This window comes from Anomaloglossus baeobatrachus, chromosome 5 (assembly GCF_048569485.1).
Source record: "Anomaloglossus baeobatrachus isolate aAnoBae1 chromosome 5, aAnoBae1.hap1, whole genome shotgun sequence".
Lineage (NCBI taxonomy): Eukaryota > Metazoa > Chordata > Amphibia > Anura > Aromobatidae > Anomaloglossus > Anomaloglossus baeobatrachus.
In genome coordinates this window covers 496,049,773-496,073,941 of record NC_134357.1, presented here as the reverse complement: position 1 = coordinate 496,073,941, position 24,169 = coordinate 496,049,773, and the positions used below count along the sequence as shown (strand labels likewise).

The 24,169-nt window shown below is 42.9% G+C and overlaps 1 protein-coding gene across 6 annotated transcripts in view; it reads left to right on the top strand.

The window, feature by feature from the left end:
- Window positions 1-24,169, top strand: part of ARHGAP44 (Rho GTPase activating protein 44) — a 156,661-nt gene that overhangs the window by 68,993 nt on the left and 63,499 nt on the right. For all 6 annotated transcript variants that reach the window (XM_075350767.1, XM_075350771.1, XM_075350766.1 and 3 more), the window contains exon 2: window positions 23,761-23,800. In XM_075350767.1, coding sequence (XP_075206882.1) covers window positions 23,761-23,800 — 40 coding nt within the window. The remainder of the gene's footprint in view (window positions 1-23,760; window positions 23,801-24,169) is intronic.

Genomic DNA, 24,169 nt, shown 5'->3' with positions numbered 1-24,169 from the left:
TACAGCTGGTATAACCTGGGCATCTCCTGTATATAATTATATATGTACAGCTGGTATAACTTGGGCATCTTCTGTATATAATTATATATGTACAGCTGGTATAACCTGGGTATCTTCTGTATATAATTATATATGTATAGCTGGTATAACCTGGGTATCTCCTGTATATAATTATATAGGTACAGCTGGTATAACCTGGGCATCTTCTGTATATAATTATATATGTACAGCTGGTATAACCTGGGCATCTTCTGTATATAATTATATATGTACAGCTGGTATAACCTGGGCATCTTCTGTATATAATTTTATATGTACAGCTGGTATAACCTGGATATCCTGTATATTATTATATATGTACAGCTGGTATAACCTGTGCATCTTCTGTATATAATTATATATGTACATCTGGTATAACCTGGGTAACTCCTGTATATAATTATATATGTACAGCTGGTATAACCTGGATATCTCCTGTATATAATTATATATGTACAGCTGGTATAACCTGGGCATCCTCTGTATATAATTATATATGTACAGCTGGTATAACCTGGGCATCTCCTGTATATAATTATATATGTACAGCTGGTATAACTTGGGCATCTTCTGTATATAATTATATATGTACAGCTGGTATAACCTGGGTATCTTCTGTATATAATTATATATGTACAGCTGGTATAACCTGGGTATCTCCTGTATATAATTATATAGGTACAGCTGGTATAACCTGGGCATCTTCTGTATATAATTATATATGTACAGCTGGTATAACCTGGACATCTTCTGTATATAATTATATATGTACAGCTGGTATAACCTGGGCATCTTCTGTATATAATTATATATGTACAGCTGGTATAACCTGGGCATCTCCTGTATATAGTTATATATGTACAGCTGGTATAACTTGGGCATCTTCTGTATATAATTATATATGTACAGCTGGTATAACCTGGGTATCTTCTGTATATAATTATATATGTATAGCTGGTATAACCTGGGTATCTCCTGTATATAATTATATAGGTACAGCTGGTATAACCTGGGCATCTTCTGTATATAATTATATATGTACATCTGGTATAACCTGGGTAACTCCTGTATATAATTTTATATGTACAGCTGGTATAACCTGGATATCTCCTGTATATAATTATATATGTACAGCTGGTATAACCTGGGCATCCTCTGTATATAATTATATATGTACAGCTGGTATAACCTGGGCATCTCCTGTATATAATTATATATGTACAGCTGGTATAACTTGGGCATCTTCTGTATATAATTATATATGTACAGCTGGTATAACCTGGGTATCTTCTGTATATAATTATATATGTATAGCTGGTATAACCTGGGTATCTCCTGTATATAATTATATAGGTACAGCTGGTATAACCTGGGCATCTTCTGTATATAATTATATATGTACAGCTGGTATAACCTGGGCATCTTCTGTATATAATTATATATGTACAGCTGGTATAACCTGGGCATCTTCTGTATATAATTATATATGTACAGCTGGTATAACCTGGATATCCTGTATATAATTATATATGTACAGCTGGTATAACCTGTGCATCTCCTGTATATAATTATATATGTACAGCTGGTATAACCTGGGCATCGTCTGTATATAATTATATATGTACAGCTGGTATAACCTGAGCATCTTCTGTATATAATTATATATGTACAGCTGTTATAACCTGGGTATCTCCTGTATATAATTATATATGTACAGCTGGTATGACCTGAGCATCTTCTGTATATAATTATATATGTACAGCTGTTATAACCTGGGTATCTTCTGTATATAATTATATATGTACAGCTGGTGTAACCTGGGTATCTCCTGTATACAATTATATAGGTACAGCTGGTATAACCTGGGCATCTCCTGTATATAATTATATATGTACAGCTGGTATAACCTGGGTATGTCTTGTATATAATTATATATGTACAGCTGCTATAACCTGGGCATCTTCTGTATATAATTATATATGTACATCTGGTATAACCTGGGCATCTTCTGTATATAATTATATATGTACATCTGGTATAACCTGGGTAACTCCTGTATATAATTATATATGTACAGCTGGTATAACCTGGATATCTCCTGTATATAATTATATATGTACAGCTGGTATAACCTGGGCATCTTCTGTATATAATTATATATGTACATCTGGTATAACCTGGGCATCTTCTGTATATAATTATATATGTACAGCTGGTATAACCTGGGCATCTCCTGTATATAATTATATATGTACAGCTGGTATAACCTGGGCATCTTCTGTATATAATTATATATGTACATCTGGTATAACCTGGGTAACTCCTGTATATAATTTTATATGTACAGCTGGTATAACCTGGATATCTCCTGTATATAATTATATATGTACAGCTGGTATAACCTGGGCATCCTCTGTATATAATTATATATGTACAGCTGGTATAACCTGGACATCTCCTGTATATAATTATATATGTACAGCTGGTATAACTTGGGCATCTTCTGTTTATAATTATATATGTACAGCTGGTATAACCTGGGTATCTCTTGTATATAATTATATATGTACAGCTGGTATAACCTGGGTATCTCCTGTATATAATTATATATGTACAGCTGGTATAACCTGGGCATCTCCTGTATATAATTATATATGTACAGCTGGTATAACCTGGGTATCTTCTGTATATAATTATATATGTACATCTGGTATAACCTGGGCATCTTCTGTATATAATTATATATGTACATCTGGTATAACCTGGGTAACTCCTGTATATAATTATATATGTACAGCTGGTATAACCTGGATATCTCCTGTATATTATTATATATGTACAGCTGGTATAACCTGGGCATCTTCTGTATATAATTATATATGTACATCTGGTATATCCTGGGCATCTTCTGTATATAATTATATATGTACAGCTGGTATAACCTGGGCATCTCCTGTATATAATTATATATGTACAGCTGGTATAACCTGGGTATCTTCTGTATATAATTATATGTGTTCAGCTGGTATAACCTGAGCATCTTCTGTATATAATTAGATATGCACAGCTGGTATAACCTGGATATCTCCTGTATATAATTATATATGTACAGCTGGTATAACCTGGGCATCCTCTGTATATAATTATATATGTACAGCTGGTATAACCTGGGCATCTCCTGTATATAATTATATATGTACAGCTGGTATAACTTGGGCATCTTCTGTATATAATTATATATGTACAGCTGGTATAACCTGGGTATCTTCTGTATATAATTATATATGTACAGCTGGTATAACCTGGATATCTTCTGTATATAATTATATATGTACAGCTGGTATAACCTGGGTATCTCCTGTATATAATTATATATGTACAGCTGGTATAACCTGGGTATCTCCTGTATATAATTATATATGTACAGCTGGTATAACCTGGGTATCTCCTGTATATAATTATATATGTACAACTGGTATAACCTGGGTATCTCCTGTATATAATTATATATGTACAGCTGGTATAACCTGGGCATTCCTGTGTACAGTGATGTTTAACAGTTGGTGAACCCTTCTAAATTGTTCATATTTCTGCATAAATGTGACCTAAAACTACTTCAGATTTTTACACAAATCCTAAATATATATCATAAACTTTGATGATGACCTTGTCATCTTTTTAAATTAGGAAAATTGTCCTGTAGTCCAAATCTGTGAGTGGAGAAAGTGTGTGAACCTTTTGCTTTCGGTATCTGGTGCGACGCCTTGTGCGGCGATAACTGCATCTAATTGTTTCCGGTAATTGTTGATTAGTTCTGCACATCGGCTTGGAGGAATTTTAGCCTATTCCTCTCTACAAAACAACTTTAACCCTGAAGATGGTAAGTTTTTCTTATCCTATTAACTTTCTCAACATTTCCATAGAATTAATGTCCAGACTTTGACTTGACCATTCCAAGATGTAAAATGTATTCTTTGTTAACCATTTTTTTTATAGAACTGCTGTGTGTTGGATTGTTATCTGATTGCATATTCTCCATAGATTCAGTTCCAAATTCATTGTTCCATCAATGATTTCAAGCCGTACTGGCCCAAATACAGCAAATCGGAGCCAGACCATGTCACCATTGCCACTGCTTGTCACATCGCCAATGCTTCTAATTTAAACCAAAAAGCTCTTTTTGTCTTATCCATCCACAAAAATGTTTCAAGTATCCTTCTGACTTGTCCAGGTGATCTTTCGAAAACTGTAGACGGGCATAAACATTCTTTTTCCTTGCAATCCTGCTATGCACATCATTGTTGTTTAGTGTACTCTTGATGGTGTTCTCATGAATATTAACACTAGCTAATATGATAAAGGCCTTTTGTTGCTTAGCATTTACCTTGGGGTTCTTTGTCATCTCTGTAGACTATTACATGCCTTGCTTTTTTCAGTGATCTTTGTTGGTTGACCACTCCTGAAGAAGGTAATAATAGCCATGAATTTCCCCCATTTTTACACAATCTCTCTGACAGTGGATTGTTGGCTTCCAAACTATTTAGAGAAGGTTTTGGAACTTTTTCCAGCCTCAGTAACTTTTCTTGTGATAGTCTCAGAAAATCTCATATGTTCATGCCATGATAAATTTCCACAAACGTGTTGTGAAGGTCAGATTTCGATAGATCTTTGTTCTTTTAGTTAAAAAAAAGTCGCCCACTCACACCTGATTGTCACCCTGTTGACTAAATACACCAATCTTTAATTTCACCTTCAAATTATCTGCTAATCCTAAAAGGTTCACATACTTTTGCCACTCTCAGACATGTGATATTAGATCTTTTTCCTCATTTATAAAACTACAAAGTCTAATATTTATTTACTCATTTTATCTAATTGTTTCTATTTAGCTACTTTTAGGACTTGTGCAAAAATCTAATGTACTTTTAGGTCAATTTTAGGCAAAAATATGGAAAATTCTGAAGGGTTCACAAATTTTCAAGCACCACTGTATAGTTACAGTGGGGAAAAAAATATTTAGTCAGCCACTAATTGTGCAAGTTCTGCCACTTAAATAGATGAGGTCGTCTTGTAATTGACATCATAGGTGACTACAACTATGAGAGACAAAATGAGAAAACAAATCCAGAAAATCACCGCGTCTGATTTGGCAAGATTTATTTTGCAAATTATGGTGGAAAATAAGTATTTGGTCCATAACAAAAGTTCATCTCAGAAGTTTCTTATATATCCTTTGTTGTCAATGACAGAGGTCAAATGTTTTCTGTAAGTCTTCACAAGGTTTGCACACACTGTTGGTGGTACATTGGCCCATTCCTCCATGCAGATCTCCTCTAGAGCAGTCATGTTTTGGGCCTGTCGCTGAGCAACACGGACTTTTAACTCCCTCCAAAGGTTTTCTATGGGGTTGAGATCTGGAGACTGGCTAGACCACTCCAGGACCTTCATATGCTTCTTACTATGCTACTCCTTTGTTGCCCTGTGTCACGCTCCCCGGGTCCCCTGCGCTGCTCCCCGGCTCACCTGTCACGCTCCCCGGCTCCCCTGCCTCGCTCCCCGGTTCCTCAGTCCGGTCTCCACCGCTCCCCGCGCTCCAGCATCCATTGCCGGCGCTTCCCAGGCGTCCTGGTCCCCGCTCCCGGCGCCCGTCGGCGTCTCAGCCCCAGCCTGGCTCTGCTGCTTCCTTCTCTCAGCTTCCTGCTCTGGCTTCTGGCACCCGGGCCGCGCGCATGCGCATTAGGGCGCGCGCGCGGTCATTGACCCTTTCTTAAAGGGCCAGCGTCCATTGACAGGAAATGAAGCACACAGGTACAGGGTATAAAGGGGTTTAATGTCCAAGTGGACGGGGCCTGATCTTCGTGTTTCCCAAGCTAGGAGCCAGGTCTCCTTGTGTCTCTCTGCCATACTTACGTATCTCTCTTCTAGAGCCGATCCTGCCTCGCCATCCGGTCCTGCCGCATCCCGCACCCCGAACGCTGCTTATCTGCCATCCTGACAGTCCGTACCATCTCGGATCCCTGTGGTGACCCGTCATCTCGCTCCAACGGTTCCGGACTCCGCCTGACATCATCTCGGCTTCCGAACCTGAGCTCCGTCACCCGGACTACCATCAGTGACTCCGTGGTCCCAGGGACTTCTGCATTCTCCTCTTGTACACGGACTGTTCTGCTACCTGTAGTGCTCCAGCTACCGGACCCCTTACCATCATCAAGGAGTTCGGCCCAGTGGATCCACCTCCTGGGTCTGCCCGTCCACCTGGCCCTAACAGTAAGATCAGGCCATGGATCCCGCTGAAGCACTAGCGGCCTTGCAGGAGGAACTCCAACGCCAGCGTGAGACCCAGACCCGCATGCTGAACTTCATGACTTCGGTGGACGCCCGCCTGAACACGCTACAAGCGTCAATTACATCTTCAGCGTCTCGGGCTTCCACTAGCCAATCCACAGCTCCAGCCCCCGTGGTAGCCTCTTCGGATGCTTCCAGACTTCGTTTGGCCTCACCACCCCGGTACGCCAGAGATCCCAAGACCTGCAGGGGTTTCATAAACCAATGCTCCCTCCATTTCACGCAGCTGCCGCATTTGTTTGCCTCCGACCAAGCCAAGGTCGCCTTCATCATGTCCCATCTAGAGGGTGAGGCACTGGCGTGGATGAACCCCTTGTGGGAAAAGGAGGATCCTGTGACCACGAACATCCAGGAGTTCCTGCAGGCATTTCGTGGCACCTTTGACGAGCCCGGACGCGCCTCCGCGTCTGCTTCATCTCTTCTCCGGTTACGTCAGGGGACTCTGACGGTGGGTCAATACGCAATCCGTTTTCGCACCTTGGCTTCGGAACTCGGCTGGAACAACGAGGCCCTAACCGCCGCCTTCTGGGAAGGACTCTCGGGTCGAATTAAAGATGAGCTGGCTGGTCGTGACGTACCGTCCACCCTGGATGCCCTGATTACCCTAGCGACTCGAGTGGACATTCGCTTTCAGGAGCGATCCAAAGAGGTGTCCCGTGAGAGACGTCCGGTACGGCATTCCTCTCCTCCGCAGAAGCCCGCCGTACTACAGTCAACGGCATCTGGTGTCTCCGTCCACGAGCCCATGCAGATCGACCGTGTGCGGCAGTCTGAACAACGTCGAGCAGAGCGGCTCGCCAAGGGCCTCTGCTTCTACTGCGGAGAGGGCACACACCTGCTACGCTCCTGTCCAGAGAGGCCGGGAAACTCCAAAGCCTAGGGTTGGTAGGAGAGGCCACCCTAGGTGCTGGGACTCTCTCAGACCCGGTTACGTGGACTGTGCAAGTGACAACGGGAGAGACGCGGTTCACGGCTGAGGCGTACCTCGATTCCGGGGCAGCAGGCAATTTCATCCAGCAGGCCACGGTGGACAAGTACCAGGTGCCTGTTACTCCACTTGACAAACCCCTCGTGATTGCCTCTGTGGATGGGAGACCCCTATCTGACACCATCTCCTGGATCACCAGGCCGGTCGAACTGCGTATCGGTGCCCTGCACACCGAGAACATCGCTCTCTACGTCCTCCCACACATGTCCCATCAAATCCTGCTGGGACTTCCCTGGTTACGGACACACGAACCATCAGTCAGCTGGGGCACTGGTGAAATCACCCGATGGGGCTCTTCGTGCCATGAGAACTGTCTAAAGACCATACAACCCATCCGACGACCTCCGGTCTAGAGAACCTACCAGGACTGCCCTCGGCCTATTGGTCCTTCGCGGACGTCTTTGATAAAAAGGAATCTGAAGTACTTCCGCAACATCGTCCGTACGATTGTGCCATCGACCTGCTCCCGGGAACAACACCACCTCGAGGACGGATATATCCATTGTCTCCAGCCGAAACAAGGGCCATGTCTACTTACATCACAGAGAGCCTGGCAAGGGGATTCATTCGGAGATCCTCCTCTCCTGCTGGAGCAGGCTTCTTCTTCGTGAAGAAGAAAGAGGGCGACTTACGCCCATGTATAGACTACCGGGGATTGAACCAAATCACCGTGAAAAACAAGTACCCTCTGCCGCTCATCCCCGAATTGTTTGACCGGCTTAGTGGAGCTCGTGTGTTCACCAAATTGGACCTTCGGGGTGCCTACAACCTGGTCCGCATCCGCTCTGGGGACGAATGGAAGACCGCGTTCAATACTCGCGATGGGCACTATGAATACTGCGTGATGCCCTTCGGTCTGTGTAACGCACCAGCAGTCTTTCAAGAATTGGTGAACGACGTTTTCCGGGACCTTCTTTACGTCTGTGTGGTGGTGTATCTGGATGATATCCTTGTCTTCTCTCCGGATCTCCAGACCCACAGAGAGAACGTGCAGCTGGTTCTACAAAGACTGAGAGAGAATCGTCTGTACGCCAAGTACGAGAAGTGTGTCTTTGAGCAGTCTTCTCTCCCCTTCCTGGGTTACATCATCTCCGATACCGGACTGCAGATGGATCCAAAGAAGGTCTCCTCCATTCTCAACTGTCCTCCTCCTTCTGGACTGAAGGCAATCCAGCGCTTTCTGGGATTCGCCAACTACTACCGCCAGTTCATCCCTCACTTCTCTGCTCTGACTGCTCCTCTCTCCGCCTTGACCAAGAAGGAGGCTAATCCAAAGGACTGGTCACCTGCGGCCGACGCCGCGTTTGGTTCTCTGAAGCGGGCATTTGCCTCCTCTCCTGTGCTCCATCGTCCGGAGTTAAACCGCCAGTTCACCTTGGAGGTGGATGCCTCCTCCTCGGGAGCCGGAGCAGTGCTCATACAGAAGTCCTCCTCCGGGAAGATGGTGACTTGCGGTTTCTTCTCCAAGAGCTTCTCAGCACCTGAACGCAACTACACCATCGGTGACCGAGAGCTATTGGCAGTAAAATGGAGCTACCTTCTGGAAGGAGCAGTGTACCCCGTAATCATTTACACGGACCACAAGAACCTGGAATACCTGCGGTCCGCTCAGCGACTGAACCCACGGCAAGCCAGGTGGTCCTTGTTCTTTGCCAGGTTCGATTTCCAGCTCCATTTCCGACCCGCGGACAAGAATGTACGCGCTGATGCCTTGTCCAGGTCTTTCATGCCCATGGAGCAGGAGGAGGAGACATCCCAACCCATCATTTGTCCTAGTAAAATCATTCCGGTGGCTCCAGTCACCCTGGCCCAGATACCACCCGGGAAGACCTTTGTCTCTGAGACTGATAGGCATAAAGTGTTACACTGGGGCCATGCCTCGAAAACAGCCGGTCATGCTGGTCAAAAGAGAACATGGAGTGCGATTGTACGTCATTACTGGTGGCCATCCCTTCGCACGGACGTCGCTGCTTTTGTCTCTGCCTGCTCCTCTTGTGCCAGGAACAAGACGCCCAAACACCTGCCATATGGCCGTCTTCTGCCTCTGCCTATACCCTCAGTTCCGTGGCAACACATTGCAATGGACTTTATTACGGACTTGCCATTGTCCTCCGGACACACAGTCATATGGGTCGTGGTGGACCGGTTCTCTAGAATGGCTCATTTCGTCCCTATGGCTGGACTGCCCTCTGCTCAGGAACTCGCGGACGCCTTTTTACATCACATCTTCCGCTTGCATGGCTTTCCATCGCACATCGTGTCCGACAGAGGAACTCAGTTCACCTCCCGCTTCTGGAGGGCTCTCTGCAAACATCTGGGAGTGACTCTGGACTTTTCTTCTGCCTACCATCCTCAGTCTAATGGCCAAGTGGAAAGGGTCAATCAAATCTTGACCTCCTTCTTACGACACTACGTCAACGCCCATCACGACGACTGGTCCACGCTTCTTCCTTGGGCTGAGTTCTCCCATAACCACCACGTCAGTGAGTCCTCCTCCAGCTCTCCCTTTCATGTCGTTTACGGACTTCAGCCCTCCGTTCCATTGCCTGTATCTCCTTCTTCGGATGTCCCTGCTGCTGATGCTGTAGCCAGTGACTTTGCAACCATTTGGGACTCTGTCAAGGCGTCCCTTGGGCGTGCTACCCTGCGGATGAAGAGACATGCAGACAAGAGACGTCTGGACCCTCCGTGGTGATCCTGGTGATCTAGTCTGGCTTGCTTCCAAGTACGTCCGATTGAAGATACCATCCTACAAGCTGGGTCCTCGCTACATCGGGCCGTTTAAAGTCCTCAGCAAAATCAATGAGGTCTCCTACAAGCTCCAGCTCCCGGCCACGATGAGGATACCCAACTCCTTCCACGTCTCCCTGCTCAAGCCGGTTGTCCTTGGTCCCTTCTCCGCTGCTGCCAGTTCGGCTCCTCCTCCTATTGCCGATGACGACATCTATGCGGTAAGGGATATCGTGGCCATGAAGACCGTACGGGGTCGACAGTTCTTCCTGGTGGACTGGGCAGGGTATGGTCCTGAGGATAGGTCCTGGGAGCCCCGGGAGAATGTGGGTACTCCGCTGATCCGTGCCTTCCTGTCCCGGTTGCGGGGAGGGGGGCGTGGGGGAGGGGTACTGTCACGCTCCCCGGGTCCCCTGCGCTGCTCCCCGGCTCACCTGTCACGCTCCCCGGCTCCCCTGCCTCGCTCCCCGGTTCCTCAGTCCGGTCTCCACCGCTCCCCGCGCTCCAGCATCCATTGCCGGCGCTTCCCAGGCGTCCTGGTCCCCGCTCCCGGCGCCCGTCGGCGTCTCAGCCCCAGCCTGGCTCTGCTGCTTCCTTCTCTCAGCTTCCTGCTCTGGCTTCTGGCACCCGGGCCGCGCGCATGCGCATTAGGGCGCGCGCGCGGTCATTGACCCTTTCTTAAAGGGCCAGCGTCCATTGACAGGAAATGAAGCACACAGGTACAGGGTATAAAGGGGTTTAATGTCCAAGTGGGCGGGGCCTGATCTTCGTGTTTCCCAAGCTAGGAGTCAGGTCTCCTTGTGTCTCTCTGCCATACTTACGTATCTCTCTTCTAGAGCCGATCCTGCCTCGCCATCCGGTCCTGCCGCATCCCGCACCCCGAACGCTGCTTATCTGCCATCCTGACAGTCCGTACCATCTCGGATCCCTGTGGTGACCCGTCATCTCGCTCCAACGGTTCCGGACTCCGCCTGACATCATCTCGGCTTCCGAACCTGAGCTCCGTCACCCGGACTACCATCAGTGACTCCGTGGTCCCAGGGACTTCTGCATTCTCCTCTTGTACACGGACTGTTCTGCTACCTGTAGTGCTCCAGCTACCGGACCCCTTACCATCATCAAGGAGTTCGGCCCAGTGGATCCACCTCCTGGGTCTGCCCGTCCACCTGGCCCTAACACCCTGGCAGTGTGCTTGGGATCATTATCATGCTGAAAGACCCAGCCATGTTTCATCTTCAATGCCCTTGCTGATGGGAGGAGGATTGCACTCAAAATCTCACGATACATGGCCCCATTCATTCTTTCATGTACACGGATCAGTCGTCCTGGTCCCTTTGCAAAGAAACAGCCCCAAATCATGATGTTGCCACCCCCATGCTTCACAGTAGGTATGGTGTTCTTTGGATGCAACTCAGCATTCTGTCTCCTCCAAACACGATGAGTTGTGTTTCTACCAAACAGTTCTATTTTGGTTTCATCAGACCATATGACATTCTCCCAATGCTCTTCTGGATAATCCAAATGCTCTCTAGCGAACTTCAGATGGGCCCGGACATGTACTGGCTTAAGCAGGGGGGACACCTCAGTCACTGCAGGATCTGAGTCCCTGGTGACGTAGTGTGTTACTAATGGTAGCCTTTGTTACGGTGATCCCAGCTCTATGCAGGTCATTCACCAGGTTCCCCCATGTGGTTCTGGGATTTTTGCTCACCGTTCTTGTGATCATTTTGAACCCGTGGGGTGGGATCTTGCGTGGAGCCCTAGATCGAGGGAGATTATCTGTGGTCTTGTATGTCTCCCATTTTCTCATTATTGCTCCCACAGTTGATTTCATCCCACCAAGCTGCTTGCCTATTGCAGATTCAGTCTTCCCAGCCTTGTGGAGGGCTACAATTTTGTTTCTGTTGTCCTCCGACAGCTCTTTGGTCTTCACCATAGTGGTGTTTGACATGTGACTGTTAAGATTGTGGACAGGTGTCTTTTATACTGTTAACAAGTTCAAACAGGTGCCATTACTACAGGTAATGAGTGGAGGACAGAGGAGCCTCTTAAAGAAGAAGTTACAGGTCGGTGAGAGCCAAAAAGCTTGCATGTTTTTAGGTGACTAAATACTTATTTTCTACAATGATTTGCAAAAAAAATCTTGCCAAATCAGAAGCGGTGATTTTCTGGATTTGTTTTCTCATTTTGTCTCTCATAGTTGTGGTCACCTATGATGTCAACTACAGGCCTCTCCTCTCTCATATTTTTAACTGGGAGAACTTGCACAATTGGTGGTTTACTAAATTCCCCCTCCCCCCCTCACTGTTTATATGTACAATTGGTACAACTTATCAGTCCTTTTCTATACAAAGATATGGAGCATGCTGGAATAACCTGGGCATCTTCTGTATATAATTATACACATAAATAAGTACACCCATTGGAAAAGTAAAATTTTAATTAATTTCTCTGTGAAGAGAAGAACATTTTCCAAAATTTTGACAAGACTGAATTTCATAAAACATCTTTTAACCCATAACATGAAAGTAACATTATTTAATAGAAGTTTCAGTAGAAATTCTAGAATAGAAAAATGAGTACACTCTTTATGAAAAATTACTACGTCTAGTATTTTGTATGATCTCCATGATTTATAAGGACAGCACCAAGTGTTCTAGGCCTGGAATGAACAAGTCAGCGACATATTGTAGCATCTATCTTATTTCCGTTCTTCAAGAACAAGCTCTTTTCGAGCTTTGATACTCAATTTAGAGTGATGACAACTTATCTCCTCAGAATCCCCCATAGGTGCTCGGGTGGGTTCAGATCAACAGACACTTGGTCACTGAATCACTTTGCCCCTGTTCTGCTTCAGAATTTCAGCAGTGCCCTTTAGATGTGTGTTTTGGATCCTGGTCATGTTGGAAAAGTGCACGTCTACCAAGGGCACTGGTTGATGAAGAATTTTATCTTCCAATATAGAGCAGAACATCTGGGAATTCATGATGTCATCAATGACATGTAGCTCCCGGACACCAGCAGCAATCATGTACCCCGCATAAGGACACTGAACCACCAGGTCTCCCTATAGACACCATACATATTTTTTTGTAGTCCTCACCCACAGTTTTGAAGCCATCAGTTCCAAAAACTTTTATCTTGGTCTCGTCACTTGGGAGTTTAGAGTCCCAGTTGTCTTCATATTTTTCAGCATGGTCCCTGGCAAACTGTAGGTGGCTGTTTTGAGCATGGGCTTTGGGGAGGCTTCCTTCATGGGCGACCCCCATGCATTCCGTTCCTCTGAAGTTTATGCCGTTTTGTGCCACGGGAAATACTCACCCCGGTTGACTGTCTACTTCCTTAGCCAACTGTAGTAATTGATCTTGCACGTCGGTTTTCTTCGACCCTTCTCACCAGAAGCTGCTTCTGCTTAGATGGTGACTTCAGTGGTCAGCCTGGACATCTCCGAGAGATGGTTCCAGTTCCATCTTGTTACATTTTTATATCACTGTTCCTCTACGATACGATACGATACACTTTATTGATCCCATGGGAAATTATGGACTAGTCTAGTTTCTGACTGATAAGTAAAGCTTTGTTGATCTTCTTGTAGCCTTTAACTTTCTTGTGTAAAGAAATTATTTTTTTTCTCACGCCTTGTGACATTTCTCTTCCATGTGGTGCCATTACTAACAGCATAGCATAGGAAGGGGTTGTAGTTACCCTTTTAGTTGACTGTGCAACATTTGATTAATGAACAATTAGACTTACCTGTGGTTGAATTCTTGCTAGTTAGAATTTTGCAATATAAACTATAACTTTGTTCTTATGATGTTCATTGTGGTGCACTTATTTTTGCAACATGGTCTTAAATGAATGTATTAGTTTGTAATCAATGGCCCACGTTTGTGGGAATATTTTTTAGTATGGTATCTATAGAAAATGTTGATTCTGAAAAGAAACAAAAGTTTTTCTGACATCTGTTGGGGTGTACTCTTTTACGCTGAACACAATATGTCATCTGGTATATAGTTATATGGAGCAGGCTGGTATAACCTGGGTATCTTCTAGTATATAGTGCAGTAAGAGTGGTCCATGCAGTCCTCTGTATTATACATGCACTATTTAGGGCACATTGGGCCTCTACGTGAAGTGGCGGTGACATGTGGTCCATGTGCGCAGCTGGCAGGACCATCCAGTGCTCTGCACATCTGGGTATTTTCTGCATGGCCCGGCAAGTTGTATCTAACAGCAGACACTGAATGACTTCCTTCCCTTCGGTAGGAGGAGGAAGGGAAGATCTCGTCTTAATCTGATTAAAACAACTTGCATTTTTCACTCCATTGATGAGATCTGGTCGTACACCCCCTGATTCTACAAGCAATATATATGACTTGCAAACACTAGTACCACAGGGGTTTAGATAATGTATGGCCTAAAAATTGATTGTGATTAACTTGTTGACCACCGATTGCTGATACCATATTTCCACGAAAATAAGACAGTGTCTTATATTATTTCTGGCTCCAAAAGGCTGATTTTCAGGGGCGGTCTTATATTTTCTATTGGTGTCAGTGATTGGGTTAATGAAAAGTGAATATTCACCTCCTTTTTCGGCTAACCCTCTGCCGGTGTCAATGATTGGAACTTGTGTTAATGAAAAATTGAATATTCACCTCCTTTTCCGCCCACCCCTCTGCCGGTGTCAATGATTGGAACTTGTGTTAATGAAAAATGAATATTCACCTCCTTTTCCGCCCACCCCTCTGCCGGTGTCAATGATTGGAACTTGTGTTAATGAAAAATTGAATATTCACCTCCTTTTCCGCCCACCCCTCTGCCGGTGTCAATGATTGGAACTTGTGTTAATGAAAAATGAATATTCACCTCCTTTTTCGCCCACCCCTCTGCCGGTGTCAATGATTGGAACTTGTGTTAATGAAAAATGAATATTCACCTGCTTTTCCGCCCACCCCTCTGTCGGTGTCAATGATTGGAACTTGTGTTAATGAAAAATTGAATATTCACCTCCTTTTTCGCCCACCCCTCTGCCGGTGTCAATGATTGGAACTTGTGTTAATGAAAAGTGAATATTCACCCCCTTCCCCATCCCACCCCTGTGCATGGTGGCAGGGACTTGTGGATTTGGGGGATTTGTGGATGAGACTGTTAAGAGGGATCTGTGGATGACACACTGTTATGGGGGGGTCTATGAATGACACACTATTATGGGGGATCTGTGGATGACACTGTTATGGGGGATCTGTGGGTGACACACTGTTATGGGGGATCTGTGGATGACACACTGTTATGGGGGGGTCTATGAATGACACACTATTATGGGGGATCTGTGGATGACATTGTTATGGGGGATCTGTGGGTGACACACTGTTTTGGGGGATCTGTAGATGACACACTGATATGGGGTCTGTGAATGATACACTGTTATGGGAGATTTGTGGCTTACACACTGTTATGGGGATCTGAAGACGACACATTGTTATGGGGGATCTGTGGATGACGCACTGTTATGGGGGATCTGTGGATGACACACTGTTATGGGGGATCTGTGGATGACGCACTGTTATGGGGGATCTGTGGATGACGCACTGATATGGTACACAATATAATTTTAGGATAATATGAGGGTATGGTTGTCAGGGTTACAATGGGGACATGTGAGGTTGTCGGACTTAGAATCCCTTAGCTATATTCTGGTTTTTACCTCTGCATCTGAGCAGTGTTTCCATTAGCAGACAGCAAGCAGAGATCTTGCGATTTTTAAGGATTGAATGCAGTTTATTTACATAAAGCCTCATTAAGCGATAATAGCCAATTACTGGCTAATCCAGCCTTCATTCCGTGATTTGCTTCTCCCAGTTTAGTCCCTTTGTGTGTTGTTTGTGTCGCTCATTTCTTGTTGCTTTTGTTTGGTGTCTAATCTGCCCCGCTCACAATATCCAACAGCCTTGAGTTATCCCGAAAAGACGTACAGAAATAAAAGCCTTCCCAACAGCAAAACTGCTCGTCTTCTCCGGCCAATAAACGAGGACGGATCTGCCATGAAAGCGCTGGCTGCGCGGCGGCCAATAATTAATTGCACTGAAGTTCATTTACTGCAGTTGGCTCCTTCCACCGCGTCATTTATGAGACTGGGAACAGATCTTCAAATGAACTGTTGTGTTCTGCTCTTGATTATTTAGTAATGAGTCCAATCATCCGCTCCACATTATTATGACAGCGACGACTGATTTGTATTAGGAACGTGATAAATAAACAAACCGATACCAATTACAGGGTCTGGGGTCCGTACAGGGTATACTAACAATAATGTGTGGTACCAAGAATATTCAGTGAAGCTTTACTACTTCAACATCGTCCTTTACTAATTAATATAATACTGCCCCTATGTACAAGAATATAACTACTATAATACTGCCCCTATGTACAAGAATATAACTACTATAATACTTCTCCTATATACAAGAATATAACTACTATAATACTGCCCCCTATATACAAGAATATAACTACTATAATACTGCTCCCTATGTACAAGAATATAACTACTATAATACTGCCCCTATGTACAAGAATATAACTACTATAATACTGCCCCCTATGTACAAGAATATAACTACTATAATACTGCCCCTATGTACAAGAATATAACTACTATAATGCTGCCCCTATGTACAAGAATACAACTACTATAATACTCCCCCTATGTACAAGAATATAACTACTATAATACTGCTCCCTATGTACAAGAATATAACTACTATAATACTGCTCCCTATGTACAAGAATATAACTACTATAATTCTGCCCCTATGTACAAGAATATAACTACTATAATACTGCCCCCTATGTACAAGAATATAACTACTATAATACTGCCCCTATGTACAGGAATATAACTACTATAATACTGCCCCTATGTACAAGAATATAGCTACTATAATACTGCCCCCTATGTTCAAGAATATAACTACTATAATACTGCCCCTATGTACAGGAATATAACTACTATAATACTGCCCCTATGTACAAGAATATAGCTACTATAATACTGCCCCCTATGTTCAAGAATATAACTACTATAATACTGACCCTATGTACAATAATATATCTACTGTAATGCTGTTCTTGATGTATAAGAATATAACTATTGGATATCATCCTCCTATTGAGGTGCATATTTATATAGATGGAGGTGTATATAGCCTTAGAAGTTGTCTTTCATAGTGGCTTTCTGCTGCTGTTACACATGGTATCAGTGATGTCCCGCAGTCTTATGATCAGGGCAGTTGGTTACACCTTCCCTCATCACACATATAGCCATCTCCTGCCTCCTCCTCCTCAGGCCATCTTATAAGATGATCGTACAGTGCTCAGCATAGTGACGTGCTGTCCCATTTGCTTAGCCTCTCGCAGGGCGGCTGTGACACTCGGCTTTCCCACAATTCTCCGTTCTCCTACAGGCTTCAGAGCACACAGCGAGGACTGTGTACTCTGTACGGTTTTTGGCTTCACGGCCATATGAGCTGATGCAATGTGACAGGAGAGGCTCGGAAGGATCATTGGCTGTGAATGTGAGCTACATGAGGACAGGACAATTTCCTTCTCTGCCGCAGATACACAAGGAATGAATCAGCTCATCCTGTAAAATGTTCTACTCATCCAGATGTATAGAAGCTGCACTTTACAGTATTCTATCAGAAATGGGTTCTGTGGGACTTCAGCTGGATTCATACTTCACACATCATATTCCATTTACACAGGAGCAGTATTAAAGTAGTCATATTCTTGTACATAGGGGGCAGTATTATAGTAGTTATATTCTAGTACATAGGGGCAGTATTATAGTAGTTATATTCTTGTACATGGGGCAGTATTATAGTAGTTATATTCTTGTACATAGGGGCAGTATTATAGTAGTTATATTCTTGTACATGGGGCAGTATTATAGTAGTTATATTCTTGTACATAGGGGGCAGTATTATAGTAGTTATATTCTTGTACATAGGGGGCAGTATTATAGTAGTTATATTCTTGTACATAGGGGGCAGTATTATAGTAGTTATATTCTTGTACATAGGGGCAGTATTATAGTAGTTATATTCTTGTACATAGGGGCAGTATTATAGTAGTTATATTCTTGTACATAGGCGCAGTATTATAGTAGTTATATTCTTGTACATAGGTGCAGTGCTTGTTATATTCTTTTACATAGGAAGCAGTATTATAGTAGTTATATTCTTGTACATAGGTGTAGTATTATAGTAGTTATATTCTTGTACATAGGAGTAGTATTATAGTAGTTATATTCTTGTACATAGGGGGCAGTATTATAGTAGTTATATTCTTGTACATAGGGGCAGCATTATAGTAGTTATATTCTTGTACATAGGGGCAGTATTATAGTAGTTATATTCTTGTACACAGGGAGCAGTATTAAAGTAGTTCTATTCTTGTACATAGGGGCAGTATTATAGTAGTTATATTCTTGTACATAGGGGCAGTATTATAGTAGTTATAGTCTTGTACATAGGGGCAGCATTATAGTAGTTATATTCTTGTACATAGGGGCAGTATTATAGTAGTTATATTATTGTACCCAGGGAGCAGTATTATAGTAGTTATATTCTTGTACATAGGAGCAGTATTATAGTAGTCATATTCTTGTACATAGGAGCAGTATTATAGTAGTCATATTCTTGTACATAGGGGCAGTATTATAGTAGTTATATTCTTGTACATAGGAGCAGTATTATAGTAGTTATATTCTTGTACATAGGCGCAGTATTATAGTAGTTATATTCTTGTACATAGGGGCAGTATTATAGTAGTTATATTCTTGTACATAGGCGCAGTATTATAGTAGTCATATTCTTGTACATAGGGGCAGTGCTTGTTATATTCTTTTACATAGGAAGCAGTATTATAGTAGTTATATTCTTGTACATAGGTGTAGTATTTTAGTAGTTATATTCTTGTACATAGGAGTAGTATTATAGTAGTTATATTCTTGTACATAGGTGTAGTATTTTAGTAGTTATATTCTTGTACATAGGGGCAGTATTATAGTAGTTATATTCTTGTACATAGGTGTAGTATTATAGTAGTTATATTCTTGTACATAGGGGGGCAGTATTATAGTAGTTATATTCTTGTACATAGGGGCAGTATTATAGTAGTTATATTCTTGTACACAGGGAGCAGTATTATAGTAGTTATATTCTTGTACATAGGTGTAGTATTATAGTAGTTATATTCTTGTACATACAGGAGTAGTATTATAGTAGTTATATTCTTGTACATAGGGGGCAGCATTATAGTAGTTATATTCTTGTACATAGGAGCAGTATTATAGTAGTTATATTCTTGTACATAGGGGGCAGTATTATAGTAGTTATATTCTTGTACATAGGGAGCAGTATTATAGTAGTTATATTCTTGTACATAGGGGCAGTATTTCTTCAGGGTGTAGCTTGTGGCCTGTCATTAGGGCAGTTTGCTGAATGCCTCATTGTAGATTATTTTCATTCTTCTCATATTCTGGTTAGTAATGCCCTGACTCTGGTTATTCACCTCTTCCCTTTTATATTCTTGGGCAGGATCTCAGATTTGCCGTGTGTTAGGTGCCGCTGGTAGAGATGTCAGTATTTCTGGCTTCATCTTTGGATGTGGTTAAAGAAGGATTCAGAACTTTATGTAAAAAAGAGAAAAAATGTTATTTGCCACCTTATTTCGAGACCTCTAACTTTTTCCTATTTTTGATTGGATGATGTGTTTGATTTTGGAATGGTGACTTCTCATTTCATTGTTGTCATTATGGGATACATGCTACATTATGGTCCCTGTTACTTGAATTTTTTGGGGAGGTGACTGCACATATTTCATAGTTCGGAACAGCGAATGTATTTTTTTTATATTCTGTGATGGTGGACCGATTGGACCTTTGCTGTGTTTTGCTGTTACTATGTGTTTTTCAGCACTGTAGGATATATTTTACGAATATGATATATATATATATATATATATATATATATATATATATAATATACAGGGTGGTCCAAAAGTAGGTGGACAGTAAGTGTAATAGGGTTATCAGACATGGTGTAAAGTGAAACTTAGCAACCAACCAGATTCCACTTTTCATTCTTCACAGACTCTTTGGAGAATGAAAGGTGAAATCTGATTGGTTGCTAAGCTGAGGCAGTTTCACTTTCACCATGTTTGATAACTTTATTACACATATTGTCCACCTACTTTTGGAACACCCTGTATATATTGATATATATATATATATATATATATATATATATATATATATATATATATATATATATATAGATAGATATATGATACTATAATAGAGATCCCTCTTGTATATGTCTCCCACCCTTCGCTCCTTTCCTATCTTTTCCATGTGATGGAAACAGTTATGATGTATCTTTTTGCTGATAGGCCTAGATACAATCATTCAGCAGATAGTATCACAGGTGGGCTTAGAAACAAAGAATCATTGCACAGTATCACACATGATAGGATTAGATACACAGCTCAGCAGACAGTATCACACATGATAGGATTAGATACACAGCTCAGCAGACAGTATCACACATCATAGGATTAGATCCACAGCTCAGAAGACAGTATCACACATGATAGGATTAGATCCACAGCTCAGAAGACAGTATCACACATGATAGGATTAGATCCACAGCTCAGAAGACAGTATCACACATGATAGGATTAGATCCACAGCTCAGAAGACAGTATCACACATGACAGGATTAGATGCACAGCTCAGCAGACAGTATCACACATGATAGGATTAGATCCACAGCTCAGAAGACAGTATCACACATGATAGGATTAGATCCACAGCTCAGCAGACAGTATCACACATGATAGGATTAGATACACAGCTCAGAAGACAGTATCACACATGATAGGATTAGATCCACAGCTCAGAAGACAGTATCACACATGATAGGATTAGATCCACAGCTCAGAAGACAGTATCACACATGATAGGATTAGATACACAGCTCAGCAGACAGTATCACACATCATAGGATTAGATCCACAGCTCAGAAGACAGTATCACACATCATAGGATTAGATCCACAGCTCAGAAGACAGTATCACACATGACAGGATTAGATGCACAGCTCAGCAGACAGTATCACACATGATAGGATTAGATCCACAGCTCAGAAGACAGTATCACACATGATAGGATTAGATCCACAGCTCAGCAGACAGTATCACACATGATAGGATTAGATACACAGCTCAGAAGACAGTATCACACATGATAGGATTAGATCCACAGCTCAGAAGACAGTATCACACATGATAGGATTAGATCCACAGCTCAGAAGACAGTATCACATATGATAGGATTAGCTACACAGCTCAGAAGACAGTATCACACATGATAGGATTAGCTACACAGCTCAGAAGACAGTATCACACATGATAGGATTAGATACACAGCTCAGAAGACAGTATCACACATGATATGCTTAGATACACAGCTCAGAAGACAGTATCACACATGATAGGATTAGATACACAGCTAAGAAGACAGTATCACACATGATAGGATTAGATACACAGCTCAGCAGACTGTATCACACATGATAGGATTAGATACACAGCTCAGGAGACAGTATCACACATGATAGAATTAGATACACCGCTTAGCAGACTGTATCACACATGATAGGATTAGATACACAGCTCAGCAGACAGTATCACACATGATAGAATTAGATACACAGCTCAGCAGACAGTATCACACATGATAGGATTAGATACACAGCTCAGCAGACTGTATCACACATGATAGGCTTAGATGCACAGCTCAGAAGCACAGTATCACCCATGATAGAATTAGATGCACAGCTCAGCAGCACAGTATCACACAGGATAGGATTAGATACACAGCTCAGCAGACAGTATCACACATGATAGGATTAGATACACAGCTCAGCGGACAGTATCCCACATGATAGGCTTAGATGGACAGTTCAGCAGACAGTATCACACATGATAGAATTAGATACACAGCTCATCAGAGCGTATCACACATGATAGGATTAGATACACAGCTCAGCAGTACAGTATCACACATGATAGGATTAGATACACAGCTCAGCAGACAGTATCACACATGATAGGATTAGATACATAGCTCAGCAGACTGTACCACACATGATAGGATTAGACACACAGCTCAGTAGACAGTATCACACAGGATAGGATTAGATACACAGCTCAGCAGATGTATCACACATGATATGATTAGATACACAGCTCAGCAGACGGTATCACACATGATAGGATTAGATACACAGCTCAGAAGACAGTATCACACATGATAGGATTAGATGCAGCAGTATACAGCTCCTTGCTGGACACATGTCTGGGCCGTTCCCATCCTGATGGCGGTACTTGGTCGTCCCTGGGGCTCCGTGGTTTGTGCTTTCTTTGCAGGATTCCCATCTCCTCCATGTCAGGAATCCAGAGATGTTGGATTTCGGCCTCTTGTGTCCGGGGGCAGAATTCACCATTTATGAGATGCCTGCTGGAGTGTGATGTGGACGGGGCCGCAGCCTCCTCCCTGGATGATCTCCTGCCGGGAACCATTCATATTTGTTAATTTGTTCTAATTATTAACCATGGCGACATTTCCATATAGACTGACTGGGCGAGCGCTGGGGGCTACTGGTCCGCTCTGACCCTGTGCAGCTCATTATGCAGCTCACTGCCTGCACTGCCGGGAGACTGGAGCGCTCCGCTTGTTTCCTAGTCTTATCATGCAAGATAGATGGACTGAAATGAATCATTTAGGCTTTGTATATGAGAAATATACAGCAGCACAGAGTATTTAAAGAGGCCTTGTCACCAGGTCAACGGTGTCGAGCTTTTGCTTTGTTTTCATTCCCACTGCTTCCCTGAGAATGTATTTTTTTATTTTTTTAAATCCGCCATATAGATCCAAAGATATGGGCTTTTCAATTTAGAACTCATTTTTATAGTCTTTTCCAAGGGGTGTGGCTTACAGGGTAAGAACAGCATATTAACCACACCTCCTTGATTGAGACTATAAAAGGCCCCAAATAAAAAGGCTCATATCTCCAGAACCGTATGGTGGATTTTAAAATAGGAAATAGCGTAATGCTCGGGGGAACTGCGGGAATAAAATCAGCACAAAAACTGCACACTTTTGATCTGGTGACAGGTCCCCTTTAAGAAGAGCCTGGTAGTGGGGTATAGTGACCTATTGTGTTACTGACAACAGAGCTGAATGTGTCTGAGATGTGAGAAGGAGAATCCACAGAAGCACAGAGTTTTTCAGGAATTAGATGAGCTGAGCATGTAGGGGGCATTGACCTTTCCTATAATGTGATGTTATTTGGTGCCTGAAGACATGTCAATGATTTCGCTTGAGATGTTTTGATAAATTTTATATGCTGTGACACATTTTTACAAGCTTTTGATCCATCTTTACATAGCATGTACAAGGTTTGGTTAGGCCGCCAGTGTTTGATATGTGGTGGTCCGGCTCCTGGCAAACCCCTCGCCCTCGATCAGCGCTCTCCACAGGGTAACCGTACTATATGTGCTTGTATTAACGCTTCACCCTTTTCTTCTAGGGCCGAGAAGACGGAGGTTCTGAGCGATGATCTCTTACAGGTGAGGTCACTGTATGTATTTTATATGTATGTACAGTATATCACAAAAGTGAGTACACCCAGCACTTTTTTTTATTATATCTTTTCATGGGACAACACTGAAGATATGACTCTTTGATATAATGTACAGTAGTCAGTGTGCAGCTTGTATAACAGTGTAAATATGGTGTGCCCTCTAAATAACGCAACACACAGCCATTAATGTCTAAACTGCTGGCTACAAAAGTGAGTACACCCTAAGTGAAAATGGCCAAATTGTGACCAATATCCATTTTCCCTCCCCAGTGGGATATGACTCACTAGTGTTACAAGGTCTCCGGTGTGAATGGGGAGCAGGGGTGTTACATTTGGTGTTATCCCTCACACACTC